Source organism: Octodon degus, unplaced genomic scaffold (genome assembly GCF_000260255.1).
Source record: "Octodon degus isolate 3935 unplaced genomic scaffold, OctDeg1.0 scaffold00041, whole genome shotgun sequence".
Lineage (NCBI taxonomy): Eukaryota > Metazoa > Chordata > Mammalia > Rodentia > Octodontidae > Octodon > Octodon degus.
The window spans coordinates 16,365,890-16,382,818 of NW_004524617.1; the positions used below are offsets into that span (position 1 = coordinate 16,365,890).

General features: G+C 38.6%; 1 protein-coding gene across 1 annotated transcript in view; it reads right to left on the minus strand.

The window, feature by feature from the left end:
- Phex (phosphate regulating endopeptidase homolog X-linked) overlaps nucleotides 1-16,929 on the minus strand; it is a 243,921-nt gene that overhangs the window by 14,057 nt on the left and 212,935 nt on the right. The window contains exons 16-18 of the mRNA XM_004631393.2: nucleotides 14,871-14,925; nucleotides 7,612-7,679; nucleotides 4,555-4,685 (exon numbers count right to left, since the gene is read on the minus strand). Coding sequence (XP_004631450.1) covers nucleotides 4,555-4,685; nucleotides 7,612-7,679; nucleotides 14,871-14,925 — 254 coding nt within the window. The remainder of the gene's footprint in view (nucleotides 1-4,554; nucleotides 4,686-7,611; nucleotides 7,680-14,870; nucleotides 14,926-16,929) is intronic.

Here is a 16,929-nt window from a genome sequence, read left to right on the forward strand (position 1 = left end):
AGAGACGTTCCAGTAGTGCCTCTAGAAAGGAACAGAGCTCTGTGAACATTAATTTTAGGCCACTAAGATTTGTAACAGACATCTTAGATACAGAAATGTAAGATAATAAATTTATGTTGCTTTGACAACTATTGAGTTTATAGTAATTTTTTATAATAGCAATAAGAGAGAGAGACATCCCCTGTTCTAACCTTTCAAGCCATGGAGCCTAGCAACTGTTTACTTTCACACTTGCTAGCTTAATTGCACAGGGATCAAGAACCATCAACACATAAGAATGAATCTTTGGAAAACATTATGCTCAGAACCAACTTTTCTTCATTTTCATTTGACTGTTTCTGTGTTTGTGTTTTGTTTTATTTTCATATGAGTTTTGTGGGGTGCACAGAATTATCTAAATCTAAAAAAAAACCCAGATTATGTATTGCAACCACTGAGGAGCTTCTATAGCTTTAGTTTCCCAAAATTACCATTCCTGTTTCACATTCTTTTACTACAGTCTTATGAGGGAAGTATTATCACCACCATCTTTGTTTAGTAGTGTAGAGCAGATATTGTAGGTACCCAACTGAATCTCTGTTTGTATCAGGTCTATGCCCTCAGTGCCACAACTGCTAACACCTTAGGAAGATTAACTTCAGTTTCCAGGAGTCACCATGGGGATTGTGGAACAGCCCAGGCCCTTAACCCAGGACTGAGCGTTTTTGTGCTGTGCTTCATGTTCTGGAACCCTCTATGAGGTCAGGTTAAGGCTTACCTTTTTCTGAAATCAACATGTTTTCCTGAATCGCTTTTAGGTTTCTCATTAAGCTACTTCCTCAATAATTCACTAACCTATAATACCCTTTATTGGGCTACACTTCTAGTATATTCAAACCCAAGGTCACCTGTCTCCAGGGTATTTGTTTGATATTATGTACCTTCTGAAGTACTGATTCTCACTGGTTTCTAATGTTTATATCCACTTATACTTAAGCCTACCTCCTTCCTTTTTACTCTAAACTTTAAATCTAAATTAGAGGACTTGAGAGTAGCCCCATTTGTCTGATTCCTCACACTCTGGATCATCTCAGTAAAACACAGAGCCCTAGACTGGGCCTCACGAGATTCAACAGCTGCTGACAGCTGGCATCTGCAGTACTCAATCCAAACTCCTAATTTACCACAGCAAATAATTCAGGCACAGAAAGCTGACTCTTACAAAGCCACAAAACTAAAGCATGACCCTCTATGGCCACTGAGGAAGCCACCCACACACTGTGGGAATGAGACTGGAGCTTTTTTCTGATGGTTGAGTGGATTTTTGCTGAGACAAGCATGCCCTTTCTGTAGTCCTTGTAACAAAGGCACATATTTGTCAGAATTAATTTCAATATACGACTCTGTGGGGAAAATGGATACTAAGGAAAAGTCTACTTATACATCACCCAGGTATAAAATGAACTCAAAATAAGAGAATCCCAGTATAATATAGAGGAGAGGGGAATACGTACTCTGGAGGCACACAGATCTAAACTCTAATCTAAATTCTCCCTTGACCATTAATTTCTGAGCCTCAACTTCCTCATATGTAAAATATGTCTGCCTAGGGTTGCATTTATTTCAGTGAAGTGAAAATTCTAATTTCCATGTCTACAGATAATAATCATAAGGAAATATGAATTTTCTTCCTCTAAGAAAACTTTTCTTAGTTTGACCCCAAATTCTTTGGTTCATTTATTCATGGAGTGTGGCACCTGAGTGTACTACAAGGAATCAGGAACATTAAAATTTGTTTACTGAGCACTTCCTACATGGAAGGCATTTTGCTTGTTACTCTCCCTCATTTAATTCCTACAACAAACTAGAGTTCATAGTTACCCATTTCACATATGTGTCACTCACCCGTGTTCATAAGCCCAATTTATTTTTTTGCTTGACATACAGTATTTGTCTATATTTATGGGATAATACTTAATGCTTAGATACAATGTATTATGATCAAATCACATTATTAAGTGTTATCTGTCACCTTAAACTTCATCATTTCTTTATGATGAATATACTCAAAATTCTATTTTCGGGGCTGGAGAGATGGCTCAGTGGTCTAGGGCACCTACTTAGAACAAGCTTAGCAAAAGCATCAGGGACCGCGGTTCAATCCCCCAGCACCACATGCCAGCCGGCCCTGCCCCCTGGTGGGCTGAGCTGGTCTCTCTCTCTCTCTCTCTCTCTCTCTCTCTCTCTCTCTCTCTCAAATAAATAAATAAATAAAAATTTTAAAAAAAAATTCTATTTTCAGAGAAACAATGCATTATTGTTAACTATAGTGCCCCACTGTGTAGCAAAACATACACACTTTCTCTTCTTATCTAACTACAATATTACCTATTAATCAATATTCTCTCCATTCTCTTCAGCCTGTAGTGACTACTATTCTAGTTTGTATTTTTATGAAATACTAATTTTGGACAAATATTTTACTCAAGTAGTAAAAGACTTTCCATTAGTAAATGATTCTTGATCAGCTCATTTTCCTCTTGAAAAACCATATAAGGGACCTCTCATATTAAACTTCATACAATTTCACATGCATCCAAATTTAAATGCAAAATAACAAAACAATAAAATCATTCTGAGGAAAGATAGAGGTCTACATATACAATATACATTTGTTTTTAGGGACATCTTTGCAGCCAAAAATGGAAACACAGAATTTATTAAGATACAAATGTGTTTTGAATTTTCTAAAATTGCTCAAATTTTATAAGTCAAAAGGTACCATACACAAGGTCCATATCTGAGGGAAAATACATAGAAGTGATAGGAAAAATGTTAACATCTATACTATTTTAGGCTGGCCAGATAGCACCTGCTTAGGCAGACACAGAGGCCAGGGATTCGATCCCTGGCCTGCCATGCCGGCCCTCCCCTTGGGGCACGCTGAGATGGTGAATGAGACTGGGCGTGGTGGTATGCACCTATAATCCCAGTGCTTGGGAGGCTGAAAAACAGGAGAATCTATGAGTACTCATAGTGAGACCCTGCAGACCCTGTACTAAATACAAAAAAGAAAAACAAAACAGGCTCTATGTAACATCTATACTATTTTAAAAGTTCATCATAAATTAACAAGAAAATAACTCAATAGATAAATAATGTTTCACTTATCACTGGCAAATAGGGAATTTTCTAACTTTTTGGTGACAGAATCCATCCTGTAGAGAAAAAGAATTTGTACATAATAAAGGTGCTTACTACATCAGTATTTGTAATTGGGAAAGTGTGACCCCCTAAGAGATTGGCTGACTACATGATAGTAGATTTCTTAGAAATCCATTTGAAGGGCCACTGAGATAGCTCAGTGGACTAAGCTCTTGCCTAGGCAAACACAGGGGCCAGGGTTCAATCCCTGGCACCACATGCCATGCTGACCCCATTGTCCAGCACACTCAGCCAGGGATGGAGTCTGGGCATGGTGGCACATGCCTGTAGTGCAGCCCTGGGGAGGCAGAAAACAAGAGGATTACTACGAGTCCAAGCTGCGTAGTAAGACCCTGCACAAAAAAAAAAAAAAAAAGCCATTTGAAACTATCCATTAAAGTTCTCTGTGTGTCTGTAGGAGTTTGGGGAAATGTATCAGGGTTATTAACACTGATTACAGGCAGGGGAAGTAAAATGATAGGAGGCACGGGGCAAGGAGATGGAGATGAAGGCAAAAGAGAAAAGGAACGAAATTTCCCACAGCAAAAGTATATATAAAATTGCAATTGTGCCTTTATAAACAATTATATAGTAATATAATGGAAAATACACTTTTTAAAACATATATTTCTTTTGTTCAAAGTTGTATAACTAAGAGTTCCTAAGCAATTCTCAGATCTGATAGCTCAAATTAATGAGGTTTAATGTCAATGAAGTAAATCTGAGGAGTATTTTGGATGGAAATTTTTTAAAATGGTGTGGAGAATAAAATATGTATATGACTGGGACTGTTTACCTATGCTACAGCATTTTTTGCATCAATCTGAATCTGAGAAAACAAACTGATATGCAGCTCAATGATTCTCAAACTTTAGCTTTTCTCAGAATCATCTGAGGACTTGTGAAAAGACTTCTAGATTGTCAGCTGCCTCCTGAGAAAAATTGGATTCAGTAGGCCTAAGGTAGGACTCAAGAACTTGCATCTATAAAATGTTCCCAGGACAAGCTAGATAGCTCAGTGGACTAAGCACCTACGTAGGCAAGCATAGGGGCCCAGGTTCAATCTCCCATACCACATGCCCCACCGGCCCCACCCCTGGCCCTGGGGCAGGCTGAGCAGCCACTGAGTCCAGGCATGGTGGCATACCCGTGTAATCCCAGTGCTGGGGAGGCTGAAAATAGGAGGATCACTTAAAGTCTGAGCTGTGAAGCAAGACCTTGTATCAAATACATTTTTTAAAAAGTTCCCAGGGAAGGTCAGTGTCACTGATCTCAGCAACACATTCTGAAAACCAATGATCTAAAGCAAGCAAACATCCAAATAAAGAAAAAATGTCCCACAAAATGCCCTGTTAATACAATTATACTCACGTTTAAGCCAGCTTTCTTCCAATAATAGTTGCTATACTGGTTAATCATGCACTTAGTTTTATCTTTAAACTTTTCTTCTGAGTCCACAGACCACCAAGGATCTAGGTTTCCATTTTTATCATATTTTCTACCTAGCAAAAGGAAAGTTAAAAAGTATTTGTGTTATTTATGGAAATGGAATTCTTTACCTTTCCCTATCCTTATATGTACAAGCTTTCAAAGCGCAGTCACAACTGCAGGGAACACTCTTCCTGAGAATAGCCCCTGCATTCTGTCTAATGTCATGAATTAACTGTAGAAAAAGGACAAAGGAAGAAAAAGATTGAGAAAGTTCTTTTCTTCTGAGGGCCAATGAGATTCATCAGTTTAATACATACACCAGTCTTATTCAATTTTGGATTCTGTATTTTCACCTAATCTAATCTGAGATGTTCTCTGGATCATAAAACAAAATAGCTTTATCCAATAAGCCCATGGAGAAAGCCAGAATGTGATGACCAGTGAAATTCCAAACAGTCCATAGGAATAGACCCCAGTGAGTCATCCACACCATAGGACCATACTTCCTGACTCGGCCGTACAGGAATCTGTTTCCTCCAAGTTGCCAGAAGCCAAGAGATACATAAAACCTCTTTTATGAATCATTCCATAGTCATCAGTGTGGATGGGAGACCCATCTGTCCTCCTTAGACAAGGATGGCTGCTCTAAAAAAGAGAACTTGGAACAAGAACGGAAATCTCCAAAACATAATGTGGAAAAAAGATTAGTTATACATGACTTCTTGCTACATGTTCACTCACTTTTCATTTTCCCTACAACCTTCACAACAACAGTTTGGATGTATATAGACTATCTTCTATACTCAAGTTTACAATTGGAGTCAGGGGAGTGCATTGCATTTAAAATAATGCACAGAACCTACAAGAATGTCCCCTAAGCAAGAGTTTTCTAAGAAGGAAAATTTACAAGAAAGGGGCTTATAAGAAAACCCTCAGGCTGGGTATACAGCTTAGTGGCATAAGTGCCTACCTGGAAAGCTGAAGGTTCCAAGCTTGATCCCTGGTAAAAAAAAAAAATGAAAGAAAAAAAGACAGAAAGAAAGAGATAAAGAAAAAGAAAGAAAGAAAGCAAGCAAGCAAGCAAGCAAAGAAGCAAGCAAGCAAGCCTTCTATGCAAGACACTGATTAGAACAACCCATAGCTCTCCAGCAAGGCTGCATGTTACTACCACTTCTTTGTGGAATACTGTATGTATGGAGTTATCACCTCCCATCATTAGATTTTGCTTATTTGGGAGAGATGCCAGAAAGCCTCCAGGTCTCAGGTGAGAATTTTACTTAACTTTTCTAGGAAAAAAGGTTCAGAAACAATCGAACACTGTTATGGTTTAGATCTAGAATATCCCTCAAAGACTCTTGTTTTCAGAGGTGAGGCACTTGCAAAGTGAGTGCATCCCGGGAATGTTATACTCAGCTGTGGATTAATCACTAATGCATTCATAGCTGATTTGCTATTAGGAGATAAGGCCTGGCTGGAGGTGGCTCACTGGGGAAATGTTCTAGACGGGTGCATCTCCCTGCTCAGCTCCTCCCTTCTCTCTCTGCTTCCTGGCTGCCGTTATATGAGCAGCTTTCCTCCCCCAGCCCTTTACGCCTTGGGGCCAGCCACAGAACCATAGAGCCTGAAACTGGGAGCCAAATAAACCTCTCCTCTCAGTTGTGGCTGTTGGACGCTGTGTCCTGCTGATGAAAGAGCAACCAAGACAAGCACCATTTGCTTTTCTTTCTTAGTCAAGACTGCTCCTCAGATAAACAAACATGCAAAGGCAGAGTACAGTTCGTGGGACTCAGATGACTACAAGACTGCAGCAGTTTAACAGGAGAGCAAAACACTAGGTGATTAAGGGTTGATGGAGTGAGAGTGAAGGAAGAAACGGCCAGAAGAAAAAGAGCCCAGGGGGTCTCTAACCCAGGAGTCAGGATCATGTGAGATACTATGCACACGAGGGAAAGAGATCTCCCTTTAGACAGCATTGTCTTGGGCTAGCTGGGTTCTTGAGACAGCCTATAAATCACTATATGGATGTAGATGTGATAGCCATTCATAAGCTTCAGAGGTTTCTGTAGTTTTCCAATAATATTCTAAAGGAGTACTGATTAAAAATGATGACTCTCAAAGGCAATCACTTCTTTAGGCTATATTACGTTCTTTTGCTTAAACATCATAAGGATACACAGTACACTATATATTGTGCATTATTAGGAAAGTATAGCCTTTTGAGGGGTATTTAGTAAAGGGTCTATAGGGTCTCATTATGTAGATCCAACTCTTAGTGATTCTTCTGTTTTCAGCCTCCCAAGTGCTGGGATTACAGGCATGCTCCACCAGGCCCAGTCTCAGTCGCTGTCTCAGCATGCCCTGGGGGCAGGACAAGCATGGCACGCTGGGGATCGAACTCCAGCCCTTGTGCTCTGCCTAAGCAGGTTCTTTAGCATGCTGAGATATCTGGTCAGCCCTGAAAGCATAGCCTTTTTGAAAAAAAAAAAATCTGAATATATGTCAATATAAAGAAAAATAGAGGTGAAGCATTGCATAATCCTTGAAATTGTATAAAGAACCAGTCAGCCAAGCTCCAGAGGCCTAACTTGGCAGTGCAGCATGTACAGTCATTGTTGGGGCAGAACTCACACCTCCAGGGAGAACATCTCAAGATGATGAATTAAAAAAAAATGACAAAACAGAGAAATGATAATGCAAAATCCCTGTAACTACTGTGGCAAGTGCAGCAATCCTGATCTAAATGCAAACTATTTCATTACAAATATAAAATCTTTTTTAAAATTGTACTCAGTCACTAACAGGAATTGTTTACTTATTACAATCAATTGTTTACTTATTACAGCAAGTAATGGGGAAAAGTTTTCAATCAGCAATCGTATTTCTTTTGATAATTTTCACTCTGTAAGAATACTTCTATGAACAATATAACAACAGTTAACACCAATTTAGTCAGCATTACTATAAAAGCAACAGCTTAGAAAATGAACTAGTACTTACCATTATTATCAAATCCATGTGTAAATTCATGGCCAACAATTACTCCTATAGCACCATAACTCAGAGATCTGTCATAAATACAGTTTGGAGAAAATTATAAGCATGAGTGTGAGAGCATAATCCTTTAATTTTTAAATGAAAAGCCAAGATAGTCTGTTTTCTACTAACCATAATAACAAACTAATTACCATATACATAAAACTATAAAACAAATTATCTAAATATACCCTTCTAAGTGAAATGAACAAAGTATAAATTCTAACATTGTCAGCAAAGCCTTTTATGTGCCTTAGTATCCTACTCCATGAAAGTAGGGTTATGAAAATATATTGAAAGAGTTCTTTCCATCTCTTTTCTATGATTTTATATACATTCTGGCAATATTTTTATACTTATGAACACTTAAAGATTTTGTCAGCAAGTGTACTTCTTATCTGAAAAATTTGGGTAATCATTATAATCTTAGAAGTTAAGGGGGCCTGCCCATTAGCTCAGTAGTTTAAGTGCCTGCTTAAACAAAACAATCAGGCTCAGGTGCTGTGGTTCAAACCTAGACACTTACACCAAACCAGAAATGCCCTGAAGGCAACTTGAGGCCACCAAAAAAAAACTTAAATTGTTTTCCAAATATAGTCATAAAAAGACCTAGAGCAGAGATTATAAACAATCACTGTTTTCAAAACCATATTCCTCTGTTACTGTGGCAAACAAGCTGACTACTGAATAGTAAAGATTGCAAAAACCTATTTTGATTTGGAAAAGGCATTACCTATGAAGAAGCAGGCAGGTTATGTACAATCGTGGCCATCAACAATTCCACCTCCAATCAAGGGGTGATCTGTTCCCTTGCTCTTGAATCTGGAAGGGCCTTGGGACTCATGATTAACAGAGTACCACAGAAGGAGCCAGGTGTCACTACTCGTCCTAGGCCTTAAGAGCCTTGGCAGTTTGCACTTTCTGCACTTTCAGAAGTTAGCTACAATGAAATGAAATCTGACTACCCATTTGGAAGGAAAGAGGCCAGGTGAAGCCAGGGTGAGATTCCAAAAGCTGAGAAACTCTGAAGAAAAGAAAAGCAACCCTGCCAGATCTCCTTGTTAAAGCCAACCCAATGTGAGTGAAGTCATCTTAGATTAGTGGTGGTGAAGCTATGGCACACGTATGACTGCGTTTTTCTTTTAAGACAAAAGATGTTAATGTGTAAGTTGCATTTTTCTAAACTAAAACAGTATTCAGGCTTAATTGCAGTGTTGGCACTTTGTAATAAGTAAGTAGGTTTTGGATTGCAGTGTGAGCACTTGGTCTCTAAAAGGTTTGCTATCGCTCACTTAGATCTCCCAGCCCTATGGAGTTAACCCCGTCAATACCACAAGGAGGAGGGATAAGCTGTTCTAATATGTAGAATCATGAGGCCATAAATGGTTTCTTGATAGTACTTTGCTACATAGCATTAGAGAACTGAAACAAAATACACATATATGAAGAAATCAAAAGAGGGGTTGTCATTCCTATGTGTCCAGAATTTTCTCTCAATTATAGCTTCCAAGAAGGCCAAACTCTTGTCAACTTCTTCGCTGCTAGCTTATTTGCACCTAGTACACAGTAAGAAATTTAGCAATGATTTAATCAATTATTAACTTTACCATCTAATGCAACTTGCAGATCTATAGACAGCATATTTAAGTCGTTCAACTTGTGGATGAGAGCTATAAACAATTGAAAATCTTTATTGTAAAGATTCTTCATGATATTTGCAATTATGTAAAAAATATGTCGCAGTTGATTCCTGACATGCAATATCAAAGTCACCCAGCTATGATAGGACCCATAACTGGAAAGAACAGAAAATTTTGAAGCAACATGTTATTACAGGACATAATGATCCTTAACATGCTAATTGTTTGTCTCAACTATACCCAAGGAAGTGCTCTAAGATTTAATTTTTCCCCTTGGTGGCAATTCTTTCCTTTGTTATTTCTTTCCTGCAAGGTAATTTGCATTTGAAAAAATACTTCCTACTGTTTTTTCATCATTGCAAACCTTCATTAAAGAAGTAAGAGTAAAATTATGCATTTCAATCATAGGGCTATCATAGCAGTATGGGACAAACTTATAATTTTACATAGTATTAATTTTTGCAGCAGTAGCTATCACTGTGCAGCCTGCAATATTAAGCTTTTTCAGATTTCCTCATGCCTGAAACAAAGTATTCAGTACTCTACAACCTTCATTCAATGCTACTGATTGAATGAATTTACAGAATGAACAATGGAAGCGTATAGGAACTGCTCAGCAATGTATGTCTCTGAGGAGGGAATGCTCCAACAAACTTACGATTTGCAAATGGTAACAGAGAACTCAGAAGATGAATCACAAAGTATAAGTAAGGAACAAAACAGAGGATAGAGAACTGTTGCCCCTCTGCTATGTGCCAGCCTGCCTTGGAGCCAGCTGATACGGACTGAAACACCGATGAACTGTGCCCTGACTAAACCTTTCCTCCTTTCAAAAGAAAAAACAGAGGAAGGATATTAGAAAGCAGGAGGAATTTTTTCAAATGGAAAGGGGAACAAGAGATGGGGAGGGAAGTAGGAAAGAAAGAAAGGGGATTTAGATGAAAAATGAGTTGAAGGAAAAAATAGAAATAGAACGTTTGCAAATTGCATTGTGGGAGGGGAGAGAAAGGGGACAAAAAAGAATTAAGATTGATTGTGTCTGTGCACAAATGTCCCACAATGAATGTGATCATTATGCACGGTGAATATTTACTAATAAAAAGATGAAATTGTTTTAAGTTTCAATTCTGAGTAACAAAATTACATTCTTTTGAACAAGAGACAAAGAAAAAGTACTGTTATTCTATATGACTAAGCTTTAAAATGATAATGTTTCATAATATGAAACGCACATCCTCTATTTTATCAATGGCCATTATTTAAATTAGCATGTCATATAAAAATAAACTCCTAAAATGCAACTGGTTGGCCAGAAACTGGAAGACATCCTGCAATTTTTGGAAGTCTTCCAAGAATAAAATGAAAACATAAAAATTTTACTACCTACTCAATTTTTCCTCTTTCGAAAAATCTTAATTGATTTATTTGTTACAGAGTCTTGCTCCACAGCTCAGACTCATAGTGATCCTCCTGTCTCAGCCTCCCTAGCACTGGGATTACAAATGTGCACCACCATGCCCAGTTTCAGTGGCCGATTTAGGACAGAGCTGTCATGGCATGCGGCACCAGGAATAGAACCCCGGTCCTTGCACTTTCCAGGCAGGTGCTTAGACCGCCGAACTATCTCCCAAGCCCTCAGTTTCTCTTTTGTTCTTACTATCTGATGTGTTAGACATATGTTTTTATGCTGTCTGGATTCAACACGGTTTTATAATGGTGTCAAGTAGGGATAACCTTTATTCCTTCTTTATAAAATCATAAAAATTTTCAGTTTGGAAGTGGGTTTTAAGGTCATCTAGGGCTGGGTTGATAGCTCAGCAGACTAAAGCTCCTGCTGAGGCAGAGCACAGCAGCCGGGGTTCAATCATGCTGGTCCTACCCCCGAGGCACACTAAAATGGCCATTGAGATGACATGGCGGGGCTCGCCTGTAATCCCAGTGCTTGGGAAGCTGAAAAACAGAAGAATCACTACAAGTCTGATCTACGCAGTGAGACCCTGTAGACCCTCTAGACCCTGTACTAAATACACAAAATTTAAAAAAAAGGTCATCTAGGTCAACTCCCTACTAGAGTCATGAGTCCCTCTAAAAACAGTCATTCAAATGATCTTAAGATTCTGGCTTGGAAATTTCCAATGGCCAGGGTCTGATCCCCTTCTGAGATAACCATTCCCTCTTTGGGTAGTTTTAATTAAAACAGCTCTCCCCACTGCTCATCTAAATTTTCTTTCCCATGTCTTCAATGTATTGGCCCAGTGCAATTTCTAGTTAAATACCTACTGACTCTCTTCAATATAATAAATCATTCTGTCACTTTAATTTTCCCTTGAAAATACAAAAACAGTCATAAGGTTCCACTCGTAAATGCCCCAAATTCTTTCAGTTCTTATTTTTAAATTATAACCTCTAGACTAGCATTTCCAAAAATTGAGGGAAAAGAACTTAGGAACCTCTAGTTTATATATGTTTAAATAATTTTCTTTGTTGTATAAGTTCATGTGAACTTTTCTTCTTATGCATATTGGGATTCTCCAAATCAGAGGGAAGAGAAAGATGACTTACCTCTATTACTATTTCATGAACTCTCACTTTGAGAAATGTTGTTTTTGTGCTATGTACAATCCTGATTCTTCTGGAATTGGTTTGGTTTAGTCGTGTCCTAATAATGAGGCCTAATGCTGACATGAGAGCTAAGCTGACCAATGTCAACAAAAACGATACCCACTCCTTTAGCTCATAGTGGCTATCTATGAATTACTCCAGAACAGATGGATAAATGGGTAGGGAAACCATTTGACTACATTGATATTCCCAAGTTTCCAGCATCTCTGTATTCCTATTGCCAAGTACTCAAAAGATAATAGCTATTCAATGGGTAGCTATCTTACTAGATTGATGACTTTGGTAAATACACAGAATTCCATTTGGAAAAAAATACAAATCTCTCTCCCACTCAAGTATCAACTATGGGGCAACCTAATAGATAACTAACATTAATTCTTAAGTTTCTATGATTTTGACAATTATTTAAGGAAGCCATATTATGAACTCAATTTAAAAAATCAAATCAATAACTTCTAAGCCTAACCAAACTGTTTTTCAAGTCTCCAGCCACAAAACCACAGTAATATAAACTCAGTTAAATTGTTAATGATAAGAAGAACAAAAGAATTCTAAGCCTTTTTTATCTTGAAGGAACCTTAGAAAATAATTAACCTAAATCTTTAATTTTATGGAAATATATGCATATACAACTAATCTTAAACTTAAATATAGGGAAAATTAATTGCAAATGTCTAAATGCTAGAAAAAAAAACTGCAGCTGAGACCTAAGATGGTATTAATGAATTTGATTAAATACAAACCTAGAATTTTCATTTATTGTAACTATGGTTATATCTCACAGTAGGCTTTACTGGTGCCTGCCTACATACAGGCAGCACTCAACATTTCTGAGCATTGCAATTTCATCATTTTCAACTCCCAGCTCCTGCAAGTAGTTGCCTAAGGATTTTCTCCAGTGAACAGAAATCTCTTAGCATAGCTGGGTACTGTCACAGAGTCAAGGCCCCTCATAGTAGGCCTCAACCCATGATAGATCATGAGTTGAAGGATAAATCCTCTAGCTTCCTTGTCCCTGAGGTAAGATCACTGTAAAGCCTGCTGCATAGTTCACTGGAAAGCCTGAGTTACAGTTGCTAATGGTGATACCCAGCTTCTTGTATTACACATGTGGTGAGTGCTGTAGAACAATGGCCCCCAAAAGATGTCCACATGCTTGCTATTCTCTGGAAACTGTGAATATGTTATATTACACGACAAAGTAGAAGTGAAGTTGTTAATCAGATGACCTTAAAACATAGATTATCCTGTATTATCTAGGTGGACCCAATGTAACCCCAAGGATTTTTAAAAGTAGAAGGCAGGAACAAAAGACAAGATTCAAAAAGAGATAGGACTATGGAGCTTCGAAGACAGAGAAGGAAGAATATGGGGCAAGAAATACAAGCGACCTCTAAAGGCTAGAAAAGATAATGGTATAGAATTTTTCCCTGATGCTTCCACAAAGGAAAGCAGCCCTGTGGACACTTTGATTTTAACCTAGTGAGAGCCAGGTTGGATTTCAAGAACTGTGCTCTAGTAAATCCCTACAGCTTTAAACCAATTCATTTTGACAGCCACAGAAGACATACAATGTGCTGGCTTCCTTCCTTCTCTGTCTCATTCTTCTCCTCTGCTGGTGTTTTCTGGCACCACCCCCTAAAAGAACTACTTGCACTAGACTCCTCATCACAGGACCTGCTACCAGAGAATCCTAAATCAAAACACTGCCACTATATTTATTTATATAATTATGTAATCCTATGTCTTTTGAACTTTAGTGTTCATAGGAAAGTTGTCATATATCCAAAGCAAAGCACAGGACATTCGGTGATAAAATCAAGGCAGAATTGCTTATGCATTAAGACAGTAGAGCACATAGGCACACAATAAAAGTGGTGATGTTACTGCCAATGAATATTATAAGAATCCCTATTGTATATGGAAATTCTGAACTACATAATTCTACCATCTGCTGTTATTAAAAGCCTTTGAACTGCTAGTCCTATATTCAGCACTATCTTGACCTATTCTATAACTACACAAGTAATATTTTGAAAGACATATTTGATTATGTTACTTGCTAAAAAATTCAAGATTTTTCACTGCTTTTTAGTATCTATTCTCCTCATATAATATCAGAGTTCAATCTTCTTTTGCAGACTACTTTGCACCATTTCCTATTTTATACCACTTTGGACAGCCCAAATGAACTCTTTGTCTTTCTCTAGATATATTTCTCACATTTTTTATTCATCTGAAAATGTCTTACAAGATCTACAGCAATCTTGAAAGTGAATAAAAGCATAAAATGTAAATGGATCTAAGTTATACATGGTGGCACACACCTGTAGTCCCAGCATGAGGCAACAGGATTGTTACAAGTTCAAGACCAGCCTGGGCTACAAAGTGAGCTCAAGGCCAACCTGAGCTGCATAGAGAGACGCTGTCTCAAAAAGACAAAAAAAAAAAAAAAAAAACTATGTATAAGTTGGCCTTCCAGTGTAGTTATATACTCTAGCAATGAAGAAAAGGAAACAAAGAACAAATACAAAATTAAAAGACCTACAATATTAAGAGTAAGCCAACGGGCTGGAGAGATGGCTCAGTGGTCTAAAGCACCTACTTAGAACAAGCTTGGCAAAGCATAGGGACCACGGTACAATCCCCCAGCACCACATGCCAGCCAGCCCCGCCCTCTGGTGGGCTGAGCTGGCCACACACACACACACCCCTCTCTCTCTCTCTCTCTCTCTCTCTCTCTCTCTCTCTCTCAAATAAATAAAAATAAAAATAAATTAAAAAAAAATAAAAAAATAAAAAAAAAAGAGTAAGCCAACCCACATTAGGTTCCATGCCCCGCCCATGTCTGCTGAACTATCACTGACTTCACTTCTTTGACTTTATATTCTGTCCTTTGCTAAAGCAGCATGCTCTTCCTCCTAATTTGTCGCTACTTGGTTTCTTCATCAATTTACTCACCGAGGATATTCTGTCCCCCAAAAGAAAGGCTTCTGTAGCTCTCCTGCTGGAAATCCTAGGAGGAAGACAAACAAAAACTGCTAAGGGATACTGAGAGACTGATTCACTGATGAGCCCATTGTTCTTGCTACAGCCAGGAGCTTCTAGCTACCATGCTTAAAGACCTCGCCTCTCCTCTTGGGACTTGGGGCCACCTAAGAGATTCAGTTGTAAAAGGTAGTGCTAGTTCACTGGAAGCATTTCAAGGACACAATTTTACATAGATATGCTACTGTCAGTGTCCAACCTGCTTTAAACTGATTCCCTCCATAAACTGCATGCACATAAGCCTTCGGGTTATTGGCAACTTCCCCTGATGCAGAAAACGCCCAGCTTCATGGATGTGTGACATGTGCAACCAGCCAAGCCCCACATGAAGAAGCCCTCCATACTTGACTTAATACCCTATTATCACTGTCTTGGAATTCTCAAGAATTTCATCTATGAATTTGTATTTTGTAAATAGAGTCTGAGGGGAGAATGGAATATGTTTGAGAATAGAGGAAACGAACATGATATGTGCGGATCCTAAGTGCCTGGCTGGCAGATACCACTGGTGATTCCTTCTAGGAACTCGGGATTCTGGCAGGCCTAAGATGCACAGGAGCATGTCGAAACACAGAGTGTACGATAAGCATGTTCCTCAGAACTGAGTGAGCTGCAACTTGGAGAGTTCCAAGAGGCTATGATTTCCATGCAAACCAAAAGTTGTATCACTGAGTGAAGGAAATGGTGTTTGAAGAAGCTGAATAATCCCTGTCATACTCTCTCTCATTATTTCACTATACCTGCTAACCTCTTATACTGAAACTGACAACATAGAAGGAAATGAAAAGATAGGCAAGTCCATAATTTCTTTTCCTTTCAGCTTTCCCTTACTCATCAGTACACTGGAAGTAGAAAGTGTTGATTGACTATATATGGATGAAGAAGTAAAATGGGCACCTTGCCACTTGGGCAAATGCAGTCAGGCTCATAGGACCACGGTTCAATTTCCAGCTCCAGAAGCTGCACCAGACCCATCATTAAGGCAGGCTGAAGTAGCCAAAAAAAAAAAAACAGTCCTCAAATTTTAGGGCCAGCCAAATAGCTCAGCGGATTAAAGCACCTGCAAGCAGGCTCATGGGCCGGGGTTTCAATCCTCTGGCCCACTGTGCCGCCCCTGCCCCCAGGGCACATGGAAATGGCAATTGAGACTGGGCATGGTGGTGCACGCCTGTGATTCCAGCACTTGGGAGGCTGTAAACAGGGGAGTCACTATGAGTTTGATCTAGTTGTGAGACCCTGAATACCCTGTAGACCCCTCCCTAAAATACAGAAGAAAAAAAAAGAAGTAAAATGAAAATGGCTGAGATCTTTCTGTAGAGCCATTCTACCTTGCTGATAAGGAAAAAAACATATATGCATAAGCTAAAAAATGCAGAGTGTGTCATTTTGACAATTCCATATGCATGTTAAGTGCTCCACAATTTTCACTAAAACCTACATTATAAAATATAAAGGTTAACAGAAAAATGCATGCTGTTACAAAATGTCAGTTTTCTTATGAGTAGTAAATAGCAAATTAAAAATACTATAACAAGTCAAAAGAGAGATAACATGAAAGAGAAGACAAAGCTTTATATTTTAGCCTAAAGTAGCAATCTTCTCTGCTTTTTAAGAGGTCTTGTATTTTCATTTTGCACTGGGTCCTGCAAATCACGTAGCCAGCCCAGGTACAGACTGCTGGGAGAAATGCTTGGTTTTGCCCTTGTAACTTGCTGCTAAATTTTGCACTATGGGTTGATCCTAGGAGTTGCAGTTACAAGTCACAACAGAGAGAGAAATACAGAGAGAGAGAGAGAGAGAGAGAGAGAGAGAGAGAGAGAGAGAGAGAGAGAATTTTGCCTGCTTCAGAGAAGCTGCTCTAGATATCATGAACATGAACCTGAACGTTTCTTTTACAAGTTAAAGTGCCCAAAGTAAGTGAGTTCCTTGGTAGCGAAATGAACAACTGGAATGAGGAAAAGACAAAAAGAAG